The following is a 27,429-nucleotide window of genomic DNA, read 5'->3' on the forward strand; positions in this document are numbered from 1 at the left end:
CGATTGGGAGGTGCTTGTTCAGTGGCATCTGTTGTGTTTGTTGAAAGCCTGGGTGACCCCAATGCTTACTGAGAACCTTCTTTCCCACCACTCTGGCACCCCAAGGCCTGGGGAGCTTGCTCTGCGCATCCTCTAGGTTCAATCCATTGCAGAGGAGAACAGTGTGAATGCACAGGCTCTGTGCCCTGGAAAGAGAGATCCTGAAGTCAGGGCACCCTAATGTCCCAGGCGAGAGCCTGGGGGATATGTGAGGGCCTATTGCTGCTCTCCTGGGGCAGGGGGCCTGTGGTTGGGGTGTAGGGACAGCCCAGTAGGTATCGCTTCTTGACTCCATACCCCACATGGGGATCCATCTACCCTGCAGCCCTGCCCTTTCCACTGGATTGCAAGACACACAGCCCCAAGGCCAACCCAGGGATGGGAAGGAGGGAGGCAGAAGCATAATGTTTCAGGAAGAGCCCACGGGGTTTGTTTCCTGACTTCAGGGGAAGGTGAGGAAATAGTGTCAGGCCCTGGCAATTCAAGAACTTACCAACTCACCATCAGTCTCCAGGATGGCAAAGAGCATCTCCTGTGTGTTGGCTCTGACCTGTGCCATTGGCTGCTCAGAGAATCTGTTGAGGACAACCAGGCCTGATTCAGGGTTAAGGGAGGGGATGTGCTGGAATTGATTAGTCATGTCTGTCATGGCAAAAGAATGGAAAGGAGGGAGTACCAGCAAGAAGTGATAAAAACCCAGAAACCAAGTCAGACCTTATTAAATGACCTTGAACAGTACACTGGTGGCTCTCTGTTTCCTTATCTTTAAACAAAACAGCCTGATGAGGCCCTGACTAGATCCCTGAGTCAGTGATGGGGTCATAGACCCGGTTGGCTGTCACCTGCCAAAGTTGCCCAAGCTGCAATCCTTGGGCAGAGATTTGAACGCCCTGGCCCTGGGACAGTCTTTGGTCAGTGAGTCCTTCCATAGTGGGCAGGACTGGGAGTTCTTCAGCCTGGAACAGATCTGAGTTGGCATTTTCCCCCCAAGGACCCCAGATTCCCTGCAGGAGACCACGTCAGCTTTATGTGCAGGAAGAGGGTGAAGACTGGAGAGAGGCTGGGAGCAAGAGGCAGGGGTGAGGCAGAGCTAGTGAGATGTGTGTGGGGGGTCCAGGTTCTGGGGTAAGGTGCTGCAGCCCTGGGAGGAGCTGACACCCAGCAGTAAGCAGTTGGGTGGTAACCAATTCTCCATAAAACTTGCATAAAGAGTGACTCCAGGGCCAGGCCCAAGGGTGGCAGGGAGGCGGACGCCTGGTTTGGGACACAGGTAGTTCTCCGTGGTGTCAGACAGGCTTTCTCTGGTTCTACCCAGGGCTGTCTGTGGACCAAACCCAAGGGCTGCAAAGGCTAAAAGGCCTGCATGTGAGGCCTCAGGAGCTGTGTCCTGGGGACACAGGAGGGAGAGCTCTCTGTCCCTTCCCAGAAAGGCAGGAAAGTGGGAGCTCAGAGGCTGACAAGAAACGGCACCACGTGGCCAATAGAAGAGCAGAAAAGAACACAGCAGCAGAAGTCAAGTATGCCGCTCTCTCGCCTCGATTTCCTGGTTTCTGTTTTCAGGTTCCTGCTGTCGATCCTTGACTTTCCGCGAGTGGAATTATCCAAGTACCACCTGCACTGCTAAGCCTCTCCCAGACAGGCTTGAAATCAAAATTCTCTTCTTTCTTTATTTTCATCTTAGTATTAATATTTGCAAAGTCATGGGTTCGATGTGCTAACTGGGATTTTTTCTGGAACACACAAAACACATAACTGTTACTTTTTTGAGCATTTGACAGTTACCTCCTAATGCCACCCAGCAGCTGGCAGTGCAGCTCGAGGAAGGGCGGTGAGTCCGGCCTCATTTGCCAAATCTCAGGACTGTTTTAGATGAGACACTTGAAAGAAGCCACGGCCTCTCCTGCCGCTGTTTCCTGTTTGCTTGTTTGTTTGTTTGCTTGAGACAGAATCTCACTATGTGTTTCAGGCTGGCCTTGAACTCATGCGATCCTCTTGCCTCAGCCTCTCAAGTGCTGGGATTACACAGGTGTCCCACCACACCCAGAACAGTTTGCTTTTTTAAAAAAAGTCTTCATCTGGAACAATTTGCTCACTTAACTCAAAACAGACATTCAAACCTTCCTTCAGATTCCCCCAGCTCCCAGCTTATACCCCTCTGCACACCCTGGTCCTACACATCTTCCTCCCCCAAGTCCCTTCGGTCCACACACAGCAGGCCTGAGCCTCAGTTTATCTTACCTGCTTGGCAAACCTTGCCCAGGGCCAAGTCCCCGCCTCCTGCCACATGTCCAGAGGGACTCTGGTGACCAGGCCCTGCTCAGAGAAAAGTTCCAGAAGGAAAGAGAGGTCCAAGGGTTAGGAAACCCCCTATTGCCTTCTGCTGGGCCCTTGGAAGGGGTCTGGGTCACCCTGGGACTCACGGTCATCCTGACCCTTTGCTCTGGAAAAGGAACTCTGTTGATTCATTCCTCCAGTGGATCTCTGGTTCACTCTGCTCTGACCAGCTGTGGCCAGTGGGTGGGGCAGTGGCACCTGAAGGTGCTCCTCTTCCAGAGTTAAGAGGGCCCAACCAGCTCGGGTATTTTGAGAAACTGGGTCATGTAGGGATCCTCCCAGGCAGGGCCACAAGCACCCCTTTATTCCATTCCCAGCTGCTTTGGATGTTGGAGCGCTGACCCCTGATGTAAGGGTCTTTGGTGAAAAGGCCGAAGAGAGTGGAGTAAGATGGGGCCATGAGAACAGGGATTCTCACCCTTACAGAGACTCAAGGAGGATGAGGAGATCTCTCTCTGCCCCCTGCGCATACCAGGGAAAGGGAGGATGCGCCAGAGACGGCCGTGTGCAAGCCCAGGGGGCTCCAGGCCTCACACCTCCAGGCTCCAGAGCTGTGGGCCATAAATCTCTGCCGTCCAAGTCTATGCCAACACTAGCGGATGAAGGTGCCAATCCTGGCGTGTCGTTTCTAGCAGGCCTTTTCATAAATCCCTTGGACATGGCCAATGGACAAATCTACAGGACCCTGAGCAGCCAGCAGCCCCAGGACCGGCATCCAACAAAGACCCAGTGTCGCAGGCAGCTTCCTGCATACAGATGTCCCTGTTTGGCTGTACCATTGACACTGGCCACTTTCACAGAGTCTGTTTTCACTATGCGCTTGGCAGGCCAGGCCTGGGTGGCAGACCTTGCCCACAGGCTACAGGGTGCTTGCCAAGGGCAGCGGCCCAGGGTGGCTGGCCCTGGAGTCACCCCAGTCCAGACTTCCTCCCTCATCCAGGACATGCCCTGGCTGACAGCAGGGGCCTACAGAGCGACGTGTCCAGGACTTCACTGTCAGAAAGCACTTGGGCCTCTCTTGCCCCTTCCTGTCCCCAGCTGAATGTGGCTGCTGTCATCAGCTGAATGAGGCTTTATTGAATCTTCCATTGTTTTTCTGAACTCTGCACCTACTTCTACACTGAGCATTATATGCATTTTACAACTTTGGGTTCTTATACACTCAAAAGTCAAAGCAATTTAAACAATGTATATAGGGAAATTGTTTGAGGCGTATCTCTGTGATTGCAGGCACCAAGAACTCACTTAAACCAGGTGCAGGAAAGAGGCTGCAGAGGGGAGAGGCCAGAGGAGAGGCGCAGTACAGTGGGTGACACGGGCATGGGAGGGCACTCCGCACGGGTGGGCATTTTTGTGGGATGTAGCTGTGCTGAGTGTGGGTAGAGAAAGGCCCCCACCGGACCTGAGTTGAGCCCTGAACCGTGAACTAGGCTGGGATGTGCTGGGGTACCCCTCTGCCCTACTTCCTGGTCTCAGGAGCCCCACAGCTAAGCCTGAGTCACACTCACCAGGCTGGCAGGAGCCCACCGACTCTGCCTGTCACCATTCCAAGAAGTGGGGGATGAGACCAGAGTGTGCTAGCTGGCCGTGTTGAGGTAGGGCATCTGCATCTGATCCCATGTCCCCCCAAACCACCTAAGGCACCCCAAGTGAGAGGTCCACACGGCATGCCAGGAGGCGCTTGCTGCATGGACAGTGGGCAGGCAGCCAAACTGATGACTCAGGTCCCTGAGGGAGCCTGGCTGGCCTTGTCCCCAGCCTCTGCTCTTATCCTCTCCTGGGCTCACTGCCCCTGATCTTTGTTCCTTGGTAAGAGTCTCTGTGCAGCCTCAGGCTGAGCCTCCATCCTCCCCTGGGCCTGCTGCTGGATTCCTTTCCTCTGGAACCCAGAAGACCTAGGATCGAATCCTGCCTCTGCCACTTTACTAGCTGTGTGATCTTAAACAAGTTGCTGAGTGTCTCTGAACTTCAGGTTTCTCATCTCTGACATGGGAAGATAATACCCCTCCCCCCGGCTCTAGATTGTAGTGAGGAGCAAAGATGTCAGTGGAAAGTTCCAGAAACATAAAGGCTATGGCTTCTCTCAGGGAGAAAGGCCTTAGGGTAGGTCTGACCCCGTCACCACTTTCTAGTCCCAGTCACCGCTGTTCTCCATGTCAGGAACAGTATCACAGGTTGCAGAGGGCAGAGAGTTAAAAGATGCTGTGTGTGGCCGGGGCCAGACCACACTGCATTCCACCCGAGGAAGCACACAGCTGAGGCCCAAGGCGCAAGCCTTAGCAGGCCCAGGAATGCAGAGAAGGGAAAACTTTCCCTGGTCCAACTGCAGAGGCTGCTGTTGCAACTAGTTGGGTGCCTTGCCTGGGACACCAGGGTCTCCACACTGTCCATCCTCCAATTCTGCTTGCCTCTGAGCAATGTCTGAAGGCAACAGTGGTGACATGATCAGGCTCCTCTTCCAAAGCAAAATGGTTCTCCATACCTGGAGCCTGGCACAGGAGCAGCTTTAGGGAGCTTTTCTGAAATGCAGATTCTCAGGCCCCTCACCGGCTGCCTGGGTATGAATGCTCTGGGAGCTCTGGGACCCCTGAGGTGAGAATCACTGCTACAGAGGATGAGGACTGGCTGAGGAAGCCACATGTAACAGCGTGATAAGTGCCACAAGGACAATGTCGCAAGAAAGAAGATGGACCCCAAAGAGAGCCTTCTAAACAACCCTGTCATCTAAGCTGGCAAACCATGCCCCATACTGAGCCACCAGCACTGCCCTCAGGCCAGCAGGGGGGTGCTGGGAAGCTTGCAGTGCCCTTCTCCTCCGGAATCCAGCTCTGGTTACACAGCAGGCTGGATTTGCAAACATTCAGCGACCTGGACACATAGGTGCACACTTTCTGCATCTGCCTCAAACTTTTAAAAAATGTAACCATAGGAGAGAGAAAATCAGAAGTACCACCGCGCCCTTGCTGTGTAGCCTAATACTGGGTTGAAACCCCACAAGGATGATCTGGGTGTCTCCCCACCCACTGCTCCTGAGAGCAAAATGTTGGGTTTTTCAGATTCCACCTGCAAACAGCCTCCACGGTCCATGCTGGCTATTTCAAACCAGGGAGAGGAAGCTGTTGATCAACACAGCTAAAACGAACACTACCCTTTTTGGTAAATGCAGCTGCTCCCTGGTCCTCCCGGCTTGGAGATCCATTTCCCGGGAGCCGGCTGCCTCATTTGGTCACCCAGGTGGATATTTCATGATGTGTGTTCTGGAGGAAAAGCCAGGGGCTTGTGTGTGCAAAGCGAGACGTTCCATGCACCTTCTACTCTGCACTGGAGGGAAAGGAGGAGGAGGAGGAGGAGGAGGAGGAGGAGGAGGAGGAGGAGGAGGAGGAGGAGGAGGAGGAGGCCAAAGGGAAGACCTGGTGTTGCCCAACAAGAAGTTTTCCAGCCTCAATCCCGTGGAATGGAGATTTGTGGCTCCATCGCCCATCTGAATAGAGGCCAGAGTGGATTCGGACCAGCTCAACTGTTCTTTCTTGGTCCTGCTAAAGGTTCCTATGTCCTCATCTCCCTTTGCTATGAACAGTGGTGGTTAACCAGTGGCATCCACAGGACAAGTCTGGATGTTCACATAGGATCTCGACTGCAAGACTGTCACCTCTCTCTCTGCATCCTCTAAAGTCTCTCTCACATCAGGCAGAAGCCTGATTAATCCTAGAATCTAGGATCCTTGCCATCTAGCACTGGAGAAGCAGGAGGCCCTATGGGAAAGCACCATCCCAGCTCACGCCACCAGCCAGGGAGCTAGCAGAGATGAAAGCCTTACTGGGCCGGCTTCACGGCCCACCATGCTCACCCACTGCATGCACCCCAGACATTGGAGACATGGCAGCCTGATGTCTTGCTCAGAATGTTTTATGGTTTGAAAAAAAATATTTAATGCTTTGATGCCTTTGGAGTTTATTGGGGAATTTATTTTGAGGATCTAGACATATTTTTCCCAGCTGTGAACTATCGTTCCAAACTGTTACTGACAACTTCCTTTTTTAAATAGCAACTTTATTGAGATGTAATTCACATCTCATAAATTTCACTCATTGAGAGGGTCAAATTAATGGCTTTTCAGATATTTGGCGTAATCATCACCAAATCAATTTTGTTGCTTTTATGACTGACTTGTATGAGCTATTTACGTTCTGGATACATGCCCTTCATCAGACACATGGTTTGCAGAATTTTTCTCCTGTTCATGAGAACTGTCCTGATGGTGTTCTGTAGAACACAAAAAGTTTTTCTCTTGATGATGACAACCAAATTTTATTTTGTTGCTTATGTTTAGTATCTTTTCTAGGAAACTATTGTATAATCCAATATCCAGAAGATTTATGCCTGATTTCTCGTAAAAGTTTTTAAAATTTTTATTCTCACAGTTAAGACTTTGATCTATTCTGAGTTAATTTTTGTATGCAGTGTGAGGCAGGGATCCAAATTTATCCTATTGACACATGGCAACGTATGTTGATAACTGTTCTTTTCCTATGAACTTCTTGGTGCTTTGTCTAAGCTCATTTTATCATAGATGTGTGAGTTTATTTATGGATTTTCAATCAGATTCCACCAATTTATTTGTCTATCATTGTGCCAGTACCACTCTGTCTTAATTCCTGTTGCTTTATAGTAGCTTTTGAAATCAGAAAGTGTTTTCCCTTTTCTGAGATGTTTTTAGCCTGAGTCCTTTGAATTTCTGATAAGTTTTATGTTCAGCTTATTAATTTATGCCAAGAAGTCCTCTTGGGTTTAATCAGGTTATTTTAATTATTCGGATCAGTGTTAGCTATATTGTCATCTTAATTCTTTGGAGGCATGGAAATGGTATGTATTTCTATTTTTAGTTCTTATATAGTTTCAATAATATTCTATGGTGTGTAGAACTTAAATTTCACATTTTTTATTAAATTATTTCCTAGGTGTTTTATTTTTGATTTTTTTTTTTTTTTTTTTTTTTTTTTTTTTTTTTTTGTGGTACCGGGGATCAAACTCACGACCACGCACTTGCAAGGCAGGCACTTATGCTACTGAGCTAAATCCCCGGCTCGATAACATTTTAAATTGAATTCATATCTCAGTTTTTTTGTGTGTGGTTTGTTTCTTCCTGCTGTGTAAATACACAATCAATTCTTGTACACTGACCTTAATCCTGCAACTTTGCTGAACTTGTTTATTAATTCCAAATAATTTTTGTTTTGCTGGATTCCTAAGGATTTTTTACATACAAAGTCATATTACCTGTGAATGAAGCTAGTTTAATCTTTCTGTTCCTATCTGAATTTTTTTCCCCTTGACTAATTTCCTTGGCTAGAAGCTGTATTACAATTTTGATTGTGTTTTGTTTTGTTTTGAGTCAGGGTCTCACTATGCAGTTCAGGTTGACTTCGAATTCACTGTGTAGCCCAGGTTGGTCTCCAATTCACAGTGATCCTCCTGCCTCAGCCTCCCAAGTGCTGGGATTACAGGTGTGTACCGCCATACCTGGTTCCATTACAGTTTTTAACACAGCAGTGAGGGTGGATATCCTCACTTTCCTTCTTCGCTATCTTAGGAGCAATCAGGTAGTCTTTTACAACTAAGTGCAGTATTAGCTGTGAAGCCTGAAAGTGCCCTTAATCGTGTTGAGAAAGTTTTCTTTTTTCCCTAGAGTACTAAGTTTTGTCAAATTCTCTTTGCCATGCCACTTGTCCATTGAGATGTCATGTACCTTTTGATGTGTATTCCATTCAGCTAGTATATCGCAATAATTGGTTTTGCACGTTAAACACCTGTGTGATCCTGGGATAAATTCAACTTGGTTGGCTGAGAGTTTAGCTCAGTGGTGTAAGTGCCTGTCTGGTAAGCACAAGGCCATGAATTCGATTCCTGGTACCACCCCCCAAAAAATAACTGACTTGGTCATGTTGTGTGATTCTTTTTATATTTTGCTGGGTTCAGCTTTGCTAGTATTTTGTTGAGGTCATGTTCACCTATATGAACAAGAAATATTGACCTACAGTTTTCCTCAAGAGGGATAAAGGGGTTTACACACTCAGAGAAACAGAGTGCAGTGCTTGAGCCAGAAGCATGCTACAATTCAGAGTTAAAAATATGTGTTTTGATGGTGGAAATCTGTGGAATTTGTGGCTCTCCAGGAGGTTCCATTTTGGTCTCAGTGTACAGGAAGCAAGACAACGGGCCACTTTATGAGTGAAAGGTCTGAGCCAGATGGGTAGTTGAAGACATTTTTCCTAAACATCTATAGTTTTGTGATGTGTTTGTCTGGTTTTGTAACCTTTCTATTTTTTATATGTGTGATATTTCTTCTCTTAATGTTTTTGTTTATCTATCTCTTTGTTTGAGACAGGCTCTTGCTATGCAATTCAGGCTGGCCTTGAACTTACTAGGTAGCCCAGACTGGCCCCAAACTCACAGTGATCCTCCTGCCTCAGCCTCCTGAGTGCTGGACTTCTAAGCATGCACTACTACCCCAGCTTGAACCCATTCATATAATAATGGGAAATTTGTGCCCCTGACCAATGGCTCCCCATTCTCCACCCTGGCCTCTGGCAGCCATTGTTCTGCTCTCCACCTCAGAATTTGACTTATTTAGATTCCCCTTAGGAGTAAGTTGCATTTGTGTTCCTGTGTGTAGCTAATTCATTTAGCAGGATGTCCTCTAGGCTTGTTTATATTATTGCAAATGACACATTTTCCCTCTTGGAGTTAAATAATATCCCTCTGTACATATTACCACTCTTTTTTTTTTTCCACTACTGGGAATTGAACATGAGGTCTTTGCACTGAGCTAATCCTCAGCTCATTTTACATAGTTTTAAATTTTGAGACAGTCTCACCAAGTGACTGAGCTGACCAGGCTGGACTCAAACTTTTGATCCTTCTACCTCAGCCTCCCAGAGTGCTCCCAGAGGCACGTGCCACCACACCTGGGCTTTCTTATTATCATCTTTATCCTTTCATTCTTTGATGGACACAGATTGATGATCCTCTATCTTAACTCTTGTGAGTCAGACTGCAATGAATAGAGAGTGCAGGTATCTCTTCCCTACACTGATTTCAGGTTCCAAAATGGACATGTTAGACAGCGTCTTGGTGCTAGAAGAACTAATACTCAAGATGATCAACTTACAAAGAGGGAAGGTCTTACTTTGGCTCATGGTTTCAGAGGGTTCAGGCCTATTCATTGCTTCTGGGCCTGTGATGGCAGAGAAGCAGTGTTTCCCTGGATCCTGTTGTGATTCTATGTTTAGTTTTACAGAAACTCTTGATGTTTTCAATAATGGCCCCACAAATCCACACCCCACCCACCATGTATAAAAGTTTCCTTTTATCTGGGTCTTCCCTTAACTCTCATCTCTTGGCTTACTTAGCAGAAGAGCCTGCTGGTCCTGCTATAAACTGGAGTTCTGATGTTAGCTCCCATATGGAGGTAGCTGTCTTCCTGATTGCACTGGGTTTTAGTGGGATGTTGGAGTGGGATTAATTTGAGCTTCTGTCTCACCCAAGATTTGCCTTGGACTTTGGATATGAGACAAATCCTGAGCGTCCCTGCCCCTGGCAGCAGGAGAAGAAAGCGGAAAGCATGGGACAGGTCTCAGGCTGGGGAACTCTCATTAGAGCTTGCATCCAAGGGTAGTCAGTGTGTCAAGGCTATGGGGCGCTACCCTTGAAGGTGGGCTGTAGGGCCCTGACTCACCTTCCTTTTCTCTTTCCCTTCCTAGCCAGAAGATGGAAGGTTGTGCCAACAGGTATACCTCTGCACACTCCAGAAACACGAAAGCACTGTCTCTGCCCAATCACGGGCCAAATCTATGAGCCAAAGTGAACCTTCTCTTTCTCTAATCTGATTACCTCAGGCAATTTGTTACAGCCACCAAAGGCTGACTATCCCTGTTCTAGTCCTTGTTATTTTTTATTTTATTTATTTATTTACTTTTTGTCTTTTTGAGGCAGGATCTCGCTATGCAGTTCATGCTGATCTTGAGCTCACTTTGTAGCCCAGGCTGGTCTCCAACTTGCAATAATCCTCCTGCCCCAGCCTCCCAAATGCTGGGATTACAGGAGTGTGCCACCAGGCCCAGCACAGACCTAGTTACTTAAACTCTGTGGCCCTGGCAAACCAAGGCCCCTCCAAGAATGGGGAAAGTGGCTGGTAGGTCCTGGGAACCTTCTTGCCTCCGATCCTCTCTCTTCTGTTCCATTCCCTGATTCCTCATTGTCTGTTTTTCATTCCTGCAACCACGTGCAAGTACATACCCTCCAAGTCTTAGCTTCCTAATCTCATGCTCGCTGCCCTTTGGTTCCTTGAAGAGCTGTTTTTAAAATGTCAGCACCTGCAGTTGTTCTGTAAATGTAAAGTTATAACTTTATTTCCTTTTTGAGACTGGGTGATACTCAGGCTGGTCTTAAATCCTAAAGTTAAGTGATCTTCCTGTCTCAGCCTCCCAAGTAGCTGGGACTATACATGTGTGCCACTCATTATGTTTGGCAAACATTTTATTTTCCTAAAGTTCCATTATCTTGATTGCCCTGTCCTGCCCCACACCAGCCCATGGAGACATCTCATTTGTTCCTTCAGCTCTGGTTCTGGGGCTTGTCAGCTCCTGCTTGGTGGTACAGGTTACATGGCTGTATCCCTCTTGCTTCCACGTGTCTAGACTTCTTGGTGTGAGCCAGGAGCTCATTCAGTCTCTGGACCACATCCAGTTCCCAGGCCAGGGTCCCTCAGTGACTTCTGTCACTCGATCCTCAGCCTTCCCACACAGGAAGCCGACCCACAGACTTCCAGGGTGACAGGGACAGTAACGTGGTGGGAGGGGCATCTTGAGAAGGTTCTGGACCTCACTGGTGATCTCCTCTGCGGGGTGTTTGGATTGGAGGCTGTGACTGGGGCCACAGTACTCAGTGGGAAAGCGTTGGCCCAGCAGTCACCAGACCCTGGGTTCCATCCTGGGTTCCTGGAAAGGGAGGAAGGGAGGCAGGGAATGATGACTGCTAAGTTGGTGTTTCAGTCAGTTTGGTGGTAGTCAGCTGGCTCCAAGACAAGACAGAAAGGCACAGGGCCTGGCGTGGACAGCTGCTGGCGACCTGGGAGACAGGAGACAGTGCAGGGAGGAGCCAGGAGGAAGAGAGCCCAGGCCACGCCCCCAGAGACCTCCTACAGACCACGCCCACAACCATTATGCCACACCCAGCAACCTTCTCCATCAGACCACGCCCTCAAACATCGAGCCATGCCCCCAGAGATCTCCTCCAACAGGCCACACCCACAACCAAGTCACACCCCCAGCAATCACCTCCCCCTCAAGCCCCGCCTCCTCACAACCAGGCAGCTCTGAATAGCCTTCACCCTGTCACCTTCCAAAAGCACCGCCTATGGTCACGTGAGATTCTTGGTGCAAGTCTAGGTGTAAACCTTAATATTCTTGTTCAGGGACAGTTGGTGCTCAGTGCCTTATTGCGGCAGTTAATATTTAACCTTCAAGGTCAAACTTCCAGTAACTGCCAGCCTAGGCTGGACCCTGGCACCAGGGAGCATTTCCAGGCCAGCTTCCCAACACCCACACCCGCTCTCCTCCAAGGCAGAGTTGGTCCCAGACGCCTGCGTCCTTTCCCAGGGCTCTAGTCCAGCAGCCTTCAAGAAAGCCAGGCTCCTCTTTCCACTTCTCTCGCCTGGCCGGAGAGCCAGCCAAGTCCAGTGTCTGCAGCTTTGTCACCCTGGCTGCTCGAACCTTCTGGCCACCACCTCCCACTCCGTGTCCTCCTGGGCACCAGGTGAGCCACCTCCACACTGGGCCTGAGGCTGGGCCTGGAATCCCCATCTTCCTTCTGTCACAGCTCAGAGACCCTCCCCTCTGTCTCCCAAGTCCCACACTGCCCCAGGGTGGCGGGGACACAGAGGGCCTCTCCTGCTGTGAGGAGCCAGCCAACCTCACCCCACGGCCCCCTCAGTGCCTGCTATCCCCCATTTGCTCCCCAATTTCTGAGATTCTGCCTTCCCTGTTCCTAGGATCCTCCTCTCCTCCCAGTGGGTCTCTCATCACTGCCCCCACTTTGACCCATGCTCAGAATACAGAACTGGTGTCCTCCTCCAGGGACGGGGACTGCTCTGCCCTCCTGAGGTCACCCAGCCAGTTCCATCCCCTCTGAGGGTCCCACAGAGGGGCCTCAATGGCTTTTCCGCAGCCCAGACACCTCATTGGTTTTTCTCCTCCTGCCTAAAGTCCTCCTGACTGGCTCCCACCTCCCCTCTTTGATCCAGGAGGGAATGAAAAGACTTCATGGTTCACAGTCCAAGACAGCCCCTACCTTTCACCTGCTGAGGATGAGCCACCTTAAAGTGCTGCCAGCAGCTGGGCACCTCCGAGACCTTCCTGCTGCTTGGAGTCACCCTTGCAGTCCTATGCTCTCTGTTCCCACCTGGTGGCCTGCGGCTGGCAGAGCAGAGTCCTCCAAGGGCTTGTCAGAAGTGCAGTTTCTGCTCTACCCGGAGCTCCTGAATCAGAGCTGGGTTTCTGGAAGAGCCTCAGGCCTCTTGGAAGTCTGGGAAGCATTGTCCAGGAGCCCTGCCTGCCCGCCCACTGTGCTGGGTGCGAGCAGCAGCTGGCTTTGGGGTCAACACACAGGCTCCTTCTACTGCCTCTCCTTATGTGTCCCAATCTCCAAGCCACAGGCTCCCTAGGTGGTGTTCAGCCCCAACTGAAGACCTGAGCATCCCCCTTGGTTCTTGTCCAAGCCACATCTTTATCACCCAGGCCCTGAAGAGAAGGCCACTCCTGTCTCTGATTCACCACCCCGTCTGCAGCCAGCAGCTGGACGGGTGTCTTTGGACCACATCCTCCATGGATGAGTCAGACAGATGACTGTGACCCTGGGTCCACCGTTCCCTGGCAGGCACCTATGGAACACTCTCTCTCAGGCTGCAGCTTGTAGTCTGAAAAGTGAGGCTCAGTTGCTTGTGAACTTCACACAGGGATTGTGGGCCTTCACTAAGGTCTTCCATCCATTCACTCACCTGCTGAAAACAACAGAGGTTTGCAGGGTACAGGTGTCAGGGGTAACCACGAACTAGATGGTCCAAATCCTGCTTTTAGAGAGCAAGGAATGTGGAGGAACATAAAACAAAGGCATACATCCCAAAGCACCTCGATTGCACAGAAACCAGAGCACTACCCCCACCCCACAGTCGGCAGCGCCCCTCTTGGCATGCCTCTACTGTCCATCAGGGCTGCTCACTTGAGCCCAGCTGATTCTGCAGGGCAAGGTCAGTAAGGGACAGCCAGAACAGGAGGTGGTCCTCCCATCCCCCTGCCCAGAGGTCCCCAATTCCTGCCTTGGATGGAAAAAGACATCTTCTGTCTTGTGTGGGGAACCCCGCTCTCCCGATGAACCTAACTCACCTGCTACCTCACCTACTCACCTCAGGCTGGACAGGGCCGGGCTGGAAGAAGAGAGGCTGGGGAAGAAGTGGGGTGCAGTGAGAAGGGACAGTTCCCTCCAGGGCAGCCTTTGGCTCCCCCTTTTCAGAAGAGCTGCTTCTCCAGAGTCCCTACGTTTCTGATCCCCTTGAACACAGTAGAGGTGTCAGCTGTCTCTCAGAAATCATGGTGTTCCAATACACACAGCTTTTGTGTGCCGCTCTGTACCCCTGGGACTTCCACAGACTCAGTGGGCCCCTAGCTCCCAACCCCTTAGGTGAACGGAAGCCACAGAATCTCTATCTGGCTTCTGTCTGGCACCCTATCCCCAAGCTTCCAACTCACCCCAAGGGTCCACCCTGGAAGGAGGTCCACGGTGGGAGTGAGATGGTTTTGCCATGGGCTTCTCCCATGGCACCCCTTCTCCTGTCCCCATGTGGGGACAAGTGTCCCCACATGGATGGTGTGCTAGGAGTCACCCAGAAGGAGGTAACCAATCTGTGATTCTATCCCAAGAAGACAGCTGTGTGCTGGGGCTTTGCTGACCCCCAATATTACACATGGCTCTATCGAAAAGATTCCCAACCCAGTTAGACTTGGCCACCAGCTGACAGCAAGACATTCATCCCTGTGGGTTCACGTACACTTGTCCTGATAGTGGTCACTGGCCCTGCCCCTTTTCTCCCCCTGCGTCTTCCTATACGTGTTGCTTTTGTGATTTCTCTCACTGTCTCTGCCACTCTTTCTCTAGAATTATTCAAGAACAGCTCCCTGCAAAGTTAGTTGCAGAGCCTTTTCCACATTTCCCCCAAAGTGCATTCTGTGCGTAGTATCAACACTCCTCAATTCTAAAATGATACACGAATGCGCCTAAATTACAGTGGTTAAGCTGTAATTTTCATTGACAAAAGATGTGGTCTGCCGGATGTGCAGATTATCCCAAATTTCATCAAATCCAAATGGGGGTGCAATTTCGCACTCTGAATGGAAGTATTTAGCCCGGTAAGTCTAACTGAAAATTGTTCTTTCTATTCTAAAGCCCTCCAATCCCGTGGAGCGCAGGAGGTTACTGCCCTCACGCCTTTCTGCTGGGAAACACTTAGGTCTATTTCCATGGAGACCAAAGAATCTGAAGATTTGGCAAAGCCCCAGAGAAAATCAGTGAGTGGCTCATGGAAAACGGATGCTGAGCTGGTCACAGCAAGACCTGAGTCACTCTCAGAAAGCGAGGCGACTCCCTGTGATGAGCAGTATGTCCACGACAAAGAAGGCCCCAGCTACATCCGGATCCAGAGAAATTCAATCTTCAATCGCGCCGTGAGACACAGAAGTCGAGCCAAGGCCAGAGGCGACTCAGAGCAGACAGCCACCCGCCCGGCAGGTCAGCCCCGGGGACAGCAGGCACAGCTGGGCCTTCACATCCAGGTGGAGTTATTAGGGCTGAGAGGTTCCTGCTCCAAGAAAGGATAAATGGCTTTGACAGGGATCAGTCATGAGTCCCACAGGGCAGGCCAGTTTGGAGCCATTTTCTCAGGAATTCACACATCCCCATTGAATGTGGCTACTCTCAGGTTGTACAGTAAGGTGGCTTTGTTTAGAAAGATACGGCGTGCCTCCCCCGGCCGCACGTGCATGGGGTCGGATGCAGAGCTGGCCAGGCTTGCGGTCACACAGGGCTATGGAGTCCCGTCCTACCCTTTCTCTATCACCATGAGTACAGAGCTTTGGCTGTCTTGAAAATAAGTATGATTAAAATCTTGGGATATCTTCACACTGGGACCCCTTAATCTCCTAGACCAGCTTCTAGTACTTGTTATCAGCTCAAAAGATACCTGTAGAGTCAGGCATGGTGCCTGCCTACAACCACAGCTACTTAGGAAACTGAGGCAGAAGGGTTGCAAGTTCAAGGCCAACCTGGGCAGCTGAATAAGACCTGGTCCTGAAATTTAAAATATAAATAAAAAGTAAAAGAGCTGGGAATGCAGTTTGGTGGTAGAATACCTGGGTTCAATGCCACAAAGTTACACTTGCCCACATGTATTTTCTGAGTAGAATAAAGTTCAGAAACCTTTAGCAGTGGGGTGCAGCGGAGCTGCAGACCCTTTTCCCATGGCTTCCCATGGGGCTGAGTGGGCAGCCAGCTGGGGTTGCAGGGTGAGTCTGTTTCCTGGGTCTTGGGGGCAGCAGTGGCCACCAGGGTGTGTGTTGCCCGTGGTGTGCTGCAGGCATCGACTGCTGCCGCCTTAACCCATCAGGAAACAGTTACTAACCCTCACATGGCATAGCCTTTACTGAGAGTTCAGGTTCCCTCAAAACACAGAGGCTTTCAGCAGAGTCCTGTTCTCACTGCTGACCTTGGGACTCGCCGGTGGCTGCTGTGTCCGGCCAGGTCGTCTGACCTCCTTGGAGGACCGGTGGCCTGCTGGAGTGGGAGGCCGGGGGCAGTCTTGCTCTGTGGTGTCCTGGCCCCAGGCCTGGCGAGGCTGGGACTCAGGATTTCATGGCCATTCCCTGCCATGGGAGTGGGTCAGAGCAGCACCCAGGGCCAGCCCAGATGAGGAGGCCGGAGCTGGGCAGCAGCAGGATTTGTGACCGCTGTGCTGTCCCCTAACAGAGCCCTGGATCTAGAACCAAGGAAAGCCAAGTCGTGCACAGTGGGGAGATAAGAGGGCGCCTGTGTGCACACAAAGTCAGAATCTCGCCCTCTGGGAGCCGCAATTTCAGAACGGTGTCCGCCCTGCAAGCCGGCTGTCAGGGCGGGAAAGGCGAGGAAGGGGACCTTTTGGGGCTCCCACGAAAGCTGCCTTGGAGTTCTAAGCGGTGACAGTGCCCGCAGCACACATTTAACATCCCAGGGGCCATATTAGAAAATCACAAGCGGGTAATTGGAACACAACAGTGCACACCTATGATTTCAGCACTCAGAAGCTGAGACAGGAGGATCCAGGCTGGTGGAGGCCAGCCTGGACTGCACAGTGAGACCCTGCCTCAAAAAAACAAAAGAAAAAAAGTACAAAGAAATGGGAGAATTTAATCTTAACAATCCATTTATGGAACCCATGATAGCCAACATAAGATGTTTGTAGTGTGTAACTTTCAATCTAAAAATTATCAGTGAACTGTTTTATGTCCTTTGTTTACACTGAGTCTGAAATCTGTGGCGCATGTTGTATTGTAGGCCTGCCCAGTTGGCACGCCGCATTGTCACTGGAAACACTCGATCTGGATTTAGAGCTCATAAAATGCACAGTCAGGAAAGATTTACATACTCAAAGTGATCCAAACGCCCTTAGGATCCTTCCAATCACGGAGTCAAGAATCAGTGTTTACATTTAAATTTAAATGGAAGGGGCTGAAGGTATAGCTCAGTGGAGATGCTCCCCCAGGATGTGGGAAGGCCTGGGTCTCATCCCTCCCACATGGGGGAAAAAAATTAAATTTAAGTTAAATTGAAGAAAATAGAAAAGGCACTTCCTCAGTCACAGGAGCCTACAACCCTCCTATTGTACAAGACAGGTCACAAACGCTGGTGTGGGTCTGTCTACAGTGTGGGCTGAGTGGGGAACGACAAAGACCCCAGAGCCTAGGTGCAGGGTCTCCCCACGCCACCAAGCCCGCCAGTCCCTTCCTCAGTTCAGGGCTCTGCTGTCACAGAGAGTACTCCTTCCTCCTCCGGGGGTCAAGCCCCCACCCTAGGGAGAGTGTGCTGCTCTACCCTGCAGAAGACAGAGGCCCTGGGGCCATCATGCCTCTCCCACCCACTCCCTCGAGAAGAAATAGGGCTCATGCTGGGGGAGGGGAGCCCTCTAGGTGGGATTTGGATGTGGGGGAAAGGGTCTTTTCCATTTCATGCTGGAAATATACATCCTCTAGGGGTGAGGAAAAACTGCCTTTTCTAATCCATTGCCCCCTCTGGCCATAGCACCCTAAGCTGGCTGTTTTTACCTAAACCATTGCCCAGGGACAATGTGACAGTCCAGGGCAGTGGTGGTGAACCTATGGCTACACACACTCTGCAGCGGGCTGTGTGTGTCACTGACAGCTCCAAATGCTTCATCACTGCTGTCAGAGGGGAAGGTGACTTGACTTATTGGTATTGATTAGGACTCAGGGCAGAGTTTGTTGTGAAAAGACCAACAAGTTGCAAATCATTTCTGTCCAGTCAAAATGTTAACACCACAGGCTTTATTGTCCTCCAAGACACCAATCAGGTCATTTTTTGTTGTGCTGTCAGTAATCAGGTTTAAAGGGGCCATCCAAGTATATACTAAACACTGAAGTCTCAAAACATGATAGCAAAAGACACATTGCCATTCATCCCCCTAAAAAACTCCCATTGTTTTGAACACATCTGTCCCATGTCCTTGCCACGTTCTGCAGTGGTTCTGGAGTCCTCTTTCCTGAGCGTCTTTATGAGATGTGGTCAAATATCAAGTGTACCCTGCTGCTGAGCGCCATCCAGCAGAAAGGCAATTCGTAAAAACGTCACGATGTGTCTTCATGCCTTGTTCACGGGATCCGGCATCATGGGACACCCGGCTCTGCCCTAAAGCCAAAATGATGGTGAAAAGTAAACAGTCTGCATGGATTCAGGACATTGAGGCAGTCACAACAGCGCAACTGAAGACACAGAGGAAAGGGCACTTCCAGAGCTGCTGCAGGAAGTGGCAAGGATGATGGGATCAGCGTCTCTGAAGCCAGGGGGAATACCTTGAGGGAGATTCATGGCACTGTGTCTATTACCACAATCATTTCTTTAATATTTAGGCATTCACCCACACCACATGCGCACAGGTCAGCATTCTCATTTGGCACGGGCTAGGTGTATTTGTGCACATCAGTGAAGCTCCGTGTCATGGTTACAGTTTCTATAGAGACAGCATGGCATCCTCCTCATCCCACTTCCTTCCTCTCCTTGTGACTGTCACCGCCATCCTGGTCATAGAGGAACTGGCTAAAAAGGGGGAGGTGCATATTTTCTAACTTGCTCCACTTCTTAATTGCCACAGATTCATGCAAAAATGGAAAATTCGTAAATGAGACCGAAACTCAATCACCTCTGCGTAGAACACCAGTACAAACAACCACAAGGACCCAGCAGCCAAGGTAAGAGCCAGTGGCAAGCGAGGAGGAAGGGCCATTTGCATGAAGATGTGGAACAAATCTTATACATGTTCTGTCTTGTCAGCTCATCACAAACACCTCTCCAGGTTACTATTGTTGGATATTTTGAAATTGTGTCCTTGGGGACTGAAGTTAGCAGCTTCTAACAAAAACCAAATAGCTCAGCTTAACACAATAGAAGTCTGTTTGGTTCTTGTGTGAAAGAAGCCTGGGGTCAGGGATAGATATAGCTTAGCAGCTCAGCATTTGTTGTGAGTTTGATTCTTGGTTACCCTCCCCCCCAAAAAAGAAGTTTGAAACTCCTTCATGCTGTTAGCTTTCTATTCCACCACCTTAGAAGATGACTACCACAGTTCCAGCCATCACAATTCAGGTGGAAGGAAGGAGAGAGGCAAGGGGCAAAGGATATATGCCAGCCACACCTGCCCTTCTTTTAAGAAGCTTTCTTAAAGTCCACCCAATCTTCATTGCTTAATTTCATTGGTTAAAACCAGATCACAGGACCACCTGCAAGACTAGCCAGAAAATGTGTTTTTTAAAACTCAGATCCGAGCCAGGTGTGGTGGCCAACTCCTATAATCCCAGCACTTGGAAGTCTGAGGCAGGTAGATCCCTGAAAGTTTGAGACCAGCCTGGGCCAAAAAGTGAGCCCAAGCCCAGCCTGAACCACAGAATGAGACCCTGTCTCAAACAGATAAATTAATTTATTAATTAAAGTCATATCTGAGGCTAAGGATGTAGCTCAGTGGTAGAGCACTTGCCCAGTGTGTGCAAGGCCTTGGGTTCAATCCTCACACCATAAAAATAAAGCCAAGTCTGTTTGTGTCCGTAGTAAATAGGCTCAGTAAGGAAAAGGGAAACCCAATAGCAATCAATGACTCAGGGAAATTTCAGCTTCTCACTGTTCCATAAACCACACTACAATAAATGCCACTGTGGCAAAATCCTGATACCTAGCCCTCGTTATTTCTTTAATTAAAATCCTCGAAATGTCACAATCTATGAATTCCTGGGTGGTTGCGGAGAAATAGTGTCCCCATGTGTGTGCTGGTCAGGACTCAGGCCCAGACAGGGAAACCTTGGCCTCCTGGGGTCCTTCTGCTCATTGGTATTTACGACCACACGTGTGCATACATGCACACACAGAGACCTAATTTACTCGCTGGATATTCTGTGTGGGCAACTGTTTCCTATTGTCTCTGGTCTGGTTTAAGGTCCAGAGCCTAGATCAAGGCTATAAATGTCACACCACGTATGAGGCCAGTGAAGCCACAGTGAGGACGGCAGCAGCAGGGAGAGTGACAATCTCTGGCAGCCAGGACCCAGGAGGGTAGCCAGGGTCTCAAAGGGGTGGAGGACGTGCCCTTGGGAATCCGTATCATTGGGGAATGGGGCACAAGGACAGGACCTGGAGATACTGAGAAACCACAGCTCCTGGTGCAGTCTAAGGGTGGAGGAGAGGTTTCATTAGGCTCACGGTCTCAGTGGTGTCAGTCCATGGGCAAAGCCATCGTGGCGGAAGGGTGTAGAGGGGGAAAGCTGCTCAGTTCATGGTAGCCAGGGAACAGTGCTAGAGAGGACGGGGCAAGACCAAATTCAACACCCAAAGCCATGCTTCCACGACTAGTCCAGACACACCCAGAAGCAGACTTTAGTAATCTGCTAGGTGTCTGTTAATCCAGTGAAGCTGACATGTTAGGATTAATGGTCACAAGTCCCTTCCGATTCAAACCCCACTGAGGCCAGCTCACCCACCGATGGCTGCCTTGTGCCTCTTTCTGTCGTGAAGCCAGGTGAGGACACAGAGGTGGCTAGTACCTAGGTCCACCTTGATTTCCATAGGCCCTTTGTCTCTGTTAGAGCAGACCCTCTGGGGAGCACATCCCTTCTTTTCCTCTTCCTCTTACTGGGCCAAGGCTTTGAGAGCACCACAGCATTCAGAGGTCCAGATCTGCTACCTGCATAAAGCAATTTAACCCCTGTTCACACCCACATTTCCATCCCTGTCTTCTTTTCCCTGAACCAAGAGCCATGACTGACACTGAGCACCCCTTGCTCAGTTTCCAGAGTTGCTTTTTCTGTTTCTGTTGAAGTTCCTTGGTTCTGTCAGTCAGCTTTCCTGTGTGACCCAAAAGTCTGTATTGTCTTACAACTTTCTGACTTGACTGTCCACAGCCAATGGGAGTCCCTTTTCCTTTCTCTTAGAGAAAAACAATTTCTAAAACATGGAATCTGGTTGGCCATCCATGGGTCACATGTGTATCTGTGAGCCAATCAGCTGCAAGAATAGGAGGGAATCATTCCCAGGATCCCAGCTGGGCAGCTAAGTGATCTAGAGTCTGTGCCCTGCCCACAAGGGAAGGATGGAGGAAACTCTGAGTAGGTTTGGCTGAGATGTGAAGCAGCCCATGGAGGCAAGCAGAGCGGGGGCTGGAGGATGCAGAGTAGAAGACTGGGGTCTTCAGAGGCGCAGGATAGGTGAGGAGCCAGTCCTCAGGGCTATGAGAAGCCTGGCTGTTCATCTTCTGTACCCCAAGCAGCAGAAATCAGTGCTGCTGGTCAGGGCATGTGTGTGTTTGTGTGTGTGTGTGTGTGTGGCGGGGGTGGACACAGAGTCAAGGTAGAAAGATGCTGCCTACAGAGGGGATGGGGGAGCAGGCATTAGTTGAGTGCTATCTTGTCGATGTCCGCTCCCGGCCGGCAGGAAGGACACACGACAAAGTCTGGTAGTGGACAACCTTTTCTTTTATTTTTCTTCTCCGTACAGCCTGCCCTGGGTTCTCCCAGCTGAAGCCTCCTCTGGTCCGCTCCCCGCGGCTCCTTTTGTGCTTCAGTCTGCCCCAAAGCCTCTACCGGTCCGCTCTCCGCGGCTCCTTTTGGGCTTTTACTTCTGGGCTTCTACCTGGCTTCTACTTCCGCCCAGGGGTGGCACCGGTATATATACGGGTACAGTGTCCAATCATGTTAAAGTAAGCAAGGCAAGCTGATTGGCTAACATCATCAGTTGCCAGGCAGACTATATTGTTGAGCGGGTTGTTTACGCAGTAAGCAGGAAACTAACATATTCGATGGGAGGGGTAATCTACCTCAGGCTTTGCTCTTTACCACAGGCCGCACGTCCGCCGCGCAAGGCGAACTATCACAGACGCGGCTCCCAACATCTCCCCCTATTTTATTTTTTATGAATGTGCGCATCGTAGCCCTTCCTGGACTGGGTGCAGAGGCTTATGCCCTATGTGTAGGCCCACCGTAGGTCCTTGGCTTAGACCCTGGTTGGCCATGCCATGGTCTGCCAAGGCCCTGAGGCCCTCGTCCTTTTTCTAGGGCCAGGCACAAACTGGACGGAACCTGGATGCACACAAGCTTGCACTCATTTCCTCTCCGTAAAGAAATCCCCTCGGAGAGAAATTTAGACCTGGGCAGCATCTAACAGTCCAGCGGCTTACGTGCAGGATGGGGTAGGGCCTGGCTTAGGTCGAGTCGTGCTGGGGAGGCACGCTCTTACCCGTCATTGACTCACCTACCCTGCTGTGTATTGTCACCTTATGGAGGAGAATGAGGGATGCCCGCCATATCTAGACTCGGTCGTGGGCCAATTGAGCAAGCCATGCATATGCCTGAGGATCTTCTTGTCCATTTCGGGCTACCGCTATTTCTATTCATCTTGTTGGTCGGTCTGTGATGGATCTCCAGTAGGGCAGGTCTGATCTTCAGTCGAGGGCTTTGTTGCCCGTGTCAGTCTCTCCGGTATCCACAGTGGTTCTCGTCCCGGTTCCTGTGGGAAAACACAAACCGCGCCTCGGTTCCAGCTGACCACTGGATCCGGGCCCATCCATTGTCCTGTCAGGACATCTTTCCACTTTACCCACCCTTTATGGTTGGGGGAAGGGTTGCAGTGCTCCACAGCTGGGGAGCGATTATCATTATTTAAATTTAAAAAATTGTGTGTGAATAGTGCCATGGATAATCGTGCCTTTGGGGCCAGGCCTTGGCCTACTCCCCCTTTTTGTTTTTGTAAAATTTTTTTGAGGCTTTTATGAGCCCTCTCAATGATTTTTTGACCTTGGGGATTGTATGGGATATCATGTTTTAATTGAACCTCCATCATTTTGCAGAACTCATTGAAGGCTTTGCCTATATAGGCTGGTCCATTATCAGTTTTTAATATTTTTGGTTTGCCCCATGCGGCCCAAGCTGCCAGGCAATGATTGATCACATTAGACACTTTTTTACCTGTTTTTGCTGTTGCGAATATGACGTGAGAACAGGTGTCTGTGGAAACATGAACATATTTAAGAGTCCCAAACTCCTGTATATGTGTGATGTCCATCTGCCAAACATCACCAGGGATCAAACCTCGAGGGTTTACTCCCATCGGTATGGCAGGTTTGTATGTGGCACAGGAGTCACATAATCGCACGATATCTCGTGCATCTGCTCTAGAAACATGGAAATGGTTTGCTAGTGTCCTGGCATTAACATGAAACTTATCATGGAAGGCATGGGCTCGCTCGATTGGTGTTAGTAAGGTAAAAATCCATAACGGGCGAGTGGCAGTGTCAGCAGCCGCATTCCCCTGTGCCATAGGCCCTGGCAGGGATGTATGTGCTCTTATGTGGGTGGTGAAGACCTTATGGTGTCTGTTCTGAAGCAATGTCTGGATAGACAGGAACAGTCCAGCCACTGTGGAAGTGGATCTAATTAAACTGGCAGTCTCAAGCACTTGCATAGCATTGACCACATACCTAGAATCGGAGACAATGTTAATGGCTTCTGAGAACCGTTCAAGAATCATTTTAACGATCTGCAGTTCCACCACCTGAGGCTGATCTGGTTTAAATTGTATGGTAACCGGGGGCTTGCCTAGGATCACATAGGCGCCTATCCCCGTCTTGGAGCCATCTGTATATATTGTAGTTGCTGGGACTAATGGCTCAGAGGCAGTAACCTTTGGAAAAATTATAGGGTGCTGAGTGACAAATGACAAGATAGGGTCTTTAGGGTATTGATTGTTTATATCCCCATGGAAAACACATCTCAGAATGGCCCATGTATCTATGCAGGCAGCCAGGGTCTTGATCTGGCTGGCGGTATAGGGTACTTGGATGGCTTGTGGTCCTGAGCCAAAATGTTGGACAGCTCTATCATGCGCTTCAAGGGCCAATGAAGCGACTGCCTCCGGGTAATGCTCTATGACTTTTGTAGGTGAGACCTTAGGGTGTATCCACAGTAGTGGTCCTTTCTGCCAAATCACCGCTGTAGGCTGTAGACTAGTCTGTAGCAAACAGACATCAAAGGGTCGCCCTGGTTCAATTCTGTGTAAGGTAGCCCCACCTAAGGCTTCCTCCACTCTCTGTAAGGCAGCTCTTGCCTCAGGAGTGAGCCTCCTGTGGGAGGCTATATCTGGGTCTCCCTTCAGAAGGTCGAACAGGGGTTTGAGATCTGAATTTGGTATATGTAAATATGGCCTAATCCAATTCACTAATATAAGTCTGGAGGCGACACTGAGGTCCACACCTGCTGACCCAGGGATGGCCCTTGTTGAAGGCTGCCACCCTGAGCTGTCCTGTCTCTGGGGCGGGGGCCCGCCTGTGAAGGGGGCCCCCTCTGGCCGTTTTTTGGCTCTCTAGCATCTTGTCCACAAATACGGTTGCCCTGAGCATCAAAGACCGACCTACACTCCTCAGCTTTGTGTGATCCCTTTTTGCATCGCCCACAAACATATGGTTCTTCATTCCTAGGACGAGGCCTAGCATCTGCATTGTTTGGGCAGTGACGTTTAATGTGTCCTGGCTCCCCGCAGGCAAAACACCCTTTAGCCTTACATTCCCCTTCTAACCCGCGAGGTCCCCTCTGCTGTACAGCCGAGGCCAGGAGAGCAGCCACTCCCGAGTTGGAGAGCGGCCCCCCTATCTCTCTGCATATCCTAATCCAGGCGTTGAGGTCCTTGTTCTTATGAGGAGCTATCGCTGCCTTGCACTCCTTTGTACATTGCTCAAAAATCAGCTGTCTTACCAGCGGTTGAGCCACTCCCGGATCAGAAAATATCTTATCGGCAGCATCTTGCATTCGGGCCACAAAGTCAACAAATGGCTCTGTGGTACCCTGAGTTATTTTTGAAAGACATAAGGAGGCTGTTCCGGCACCGCTTACCTGCTTCCAGGCGCGGAGCCCTATGGCATTGATTTGTTCATAGACAGCGCCGGGGAATTGGGTCTGGTCATCAGCGTGCCGACCTTCTCCCATAAGCATTTCCTTGTTCCACCCCCGGTTTCCCCGATTGGCGTTTCTCTCAGCCTGCTCTGCAGAGAACTCTGCGTACCAGGCTCGCCAATCCAGGTAACTGCCCGGCCCGGGGCAGACACGCCTTTGCCAGCTGAATCCAGTCCGCGGGGGTGAGGGGCCCAGAAGACAGATTCTCCAGCATGGCAATGGTGTAAGGCGCAGTCGGCCCAAAGGTTGTAACTGCATTTTTAAGTTCTCTAATCTGCTTTATCTCAAAAGGCTCCCATACATTGCGTCCCTGGCCCATAGCTACTTGTACAGGAAATATCTCGTAGGGGCCACTATCTATCCCAGGTGGATGTACCTCATGAGACAAGCGTCCCCCCTGCCAAAGCCGCCTGTAAAAATACCGACCCGCCGGCGGCGGAGCATAAGACAGCGGCCGTGATTGGGCGGAAAATGGGGGCCCGTGCATCACTTCCTGTTCTGGCGAAAGGGGAGAGAGCTCCCAGGCGGCCGCCTCGTGGCGAGGAATCGCCTCCGGAAACGGCCCCCAAGGTGGGGCGGAAGGCTTCGCCTCCCTCTCGCGCCGGGGAGCGCTCAGGAGCTCTCTACTCCTCCGCAGACCAGGTTGAGCAGAGCGCAATTCGCGGGGCAACGCTGGAAAAGAACCCTGCGACTCCTTATTGAGCGACTTAGGCTCCTGACAGCTGGTCTCTTTGGCCTCCTTGCCATTCAACTTTCCCTCGTCCTCGGAGTCAGACGACTCCGAGGCTAGAGCCCCGTCCTCCTCCTTAACATCCTTGTTCCCCTTGACGGACCCCTCTCGGGAGCTCCCTGACTGGGCCTGCTCAGATACCCTGCGTACTTTTGTAAGCTCTTGAGAGCTTTCTCCACAACCACCCTCGCTCTTAGTGTTGCTACCTAACATGTTTCCCATCTTTTAATATGTTACTCACCGCGTGAGGCCCAAGGAATCCGCCACTTACGCGTGAGCCTGAGGGGAGTCTAAAAGCCCTGTAGGTGCGCGCCACCCAGAGCCCAGGCTTATCCCCAACTCACCTGTCTCGCAGCTCTGTACTGGAGCGTTGTCCACTTCCACGTCTCGGGGGTGATCAGTCCCCGGGCGGGCCTCCAAATGTCGATGTCCGCTCCCGGCCGGCAGGAAGGACACACGACAAAGTCTGGTAGTGGACAACCTTTTCTTTTATTTTCCTTCTCCGTACAGCCTGCCCTGGGTTCTCCCAGCTGAAGCCTCCTCTGGTCCGCTCCCCGCGGCTCCTTTTGTGCTTCAGTCTGCCCCAAAGCCTCTACCGGTCCGCTCTCCGCGGCTCCTTTTGGGCTTTTACTTCTGGGCTTCTACCTGGCTTCTACTTCCGCCCAGGGGTGGCACCGGTATATATACGGGTACAGTGTCCAATCATGTTAAAGTAAGCAAGGCAAGCTGATTGGCTAACATCATCAGTTGCCAGGCAGACTATATTGTTGAGCGGGTTGTTTACGCGGTAAGCAGGAAACTAACATATTCGATGGGAGGGGTAATCTACCTCAGGCTTTGCTCTTTACCACAGGCCGCACGTCCACCGTGCAAGGCGAACTATCACAGACGCGGCTCCCAACACTATCTCATTGCAACTTCTGGTTCATCTTAGTTCTAAGGTGAGAAAACCAAGATTCAACACAGTTTAGTAGCTAGCCTGAGAGGGCACAGCCATGAGGGACTCAGAGCCTCTAGGATGCCACTCCCAGACTGCTGCCAGGTAGCCTTGGCTGGGGAAGGAAGATGTCCATGCTCATCTTTCACAGAGGACAAGGTCCAGAAGTGGGGGTAATCCCCCTTCTCCAGAGACCCTGGGTCAAGTCAAGCCATGGTAAACCATGTCTTTACACAATGTTATATCACGGGTCATTGTTCTCATCCCACATCACCTCATGCCATCAAAATAGCAAATTTACTTATTTATTTATTTATTTTGTCTTTTTGAGACAAGGTCTCACTATGCAGTTCAGGCTGGCCTTGAACTCACTGTGTAGCCCAGGCTGGTCTCCAATTTGCAAGGATCCTCCTGCCTCAGCCTCCTAAGTACTGGGATTACAGGGGTGCACCACCATGCCTGGTGTACAAATTTATTTTTTAAAAAAATTCTAACATGTGCTTTTATAAACTGACATTCAGTATTTAACTCGAAACTCTCTTAGGGCTTGGGATGTAGCTCAGCCATGAAACCCTTGCCTAGCAATGCATGAGACA

General features: G+C 50.4%; 1 protein-coding gene and 1 long non-coding RNA gene across 2 annotated transcripts in view; one reads left to right on the plus strand and one right to left on the minus strand.

Moving 5' to 3' along the window:
• Positions 1–10,890: 10,890 nt before the first annotated feature.
• Positions 10,891–13,244, minus strand: LOC106028682 (uncharacterized). The gene is made up of 2 exons (XR_001202304.3): positions 12,721–13,244; positions 10,891–11,499 (listed from the first exon to the last, which is right to left on the minus strand). It is a non-coding gene; the product is annotated as an uncharacterized LOC106028682 (long non-coding RNA).
• Ngef (neuronal guanine nucleotide exchange factor) overlaps positions 11,997–27,429 on the plus strand; it is a 65,674-nt gene continuing 50,241 nt past the window's right edge. Inside the window, exons 1-3 of the mRNA XM_023566896.2 lie at positions 11,997–12,186; positions 14,869–15,210; positions 18,839–18,935. Of these exons, the coding sequence (XP_023422664.1) occupies positions 14,943–15,210; positions 18,839–18,935 (365 nt within the window). The 5' untranslated portion in view covers positions 11,997–12,186; positions 14,869–14,942. The remainder of the gene's footprint in view (positions 12,187–14,868; positions 15,211–18,838; positions 18,936–27,429) is intronic.

Source organism: Cavia porcellus, unplaced genomic scaffold (genome assembly GCF_034190915.1).
Source record: "Cavia porcellus strain 051 isolate PalLab524CR breed Dunkin Hartley unplaced genomic scaffold, mCavPor4.1 scaffold_26, whole genome shotgun sequence".
NCBI lineage: Eukaryota > Metazoa > Chordata > Mammalia > Rodentia > Caviidae > Cavia > Cavia porcellus.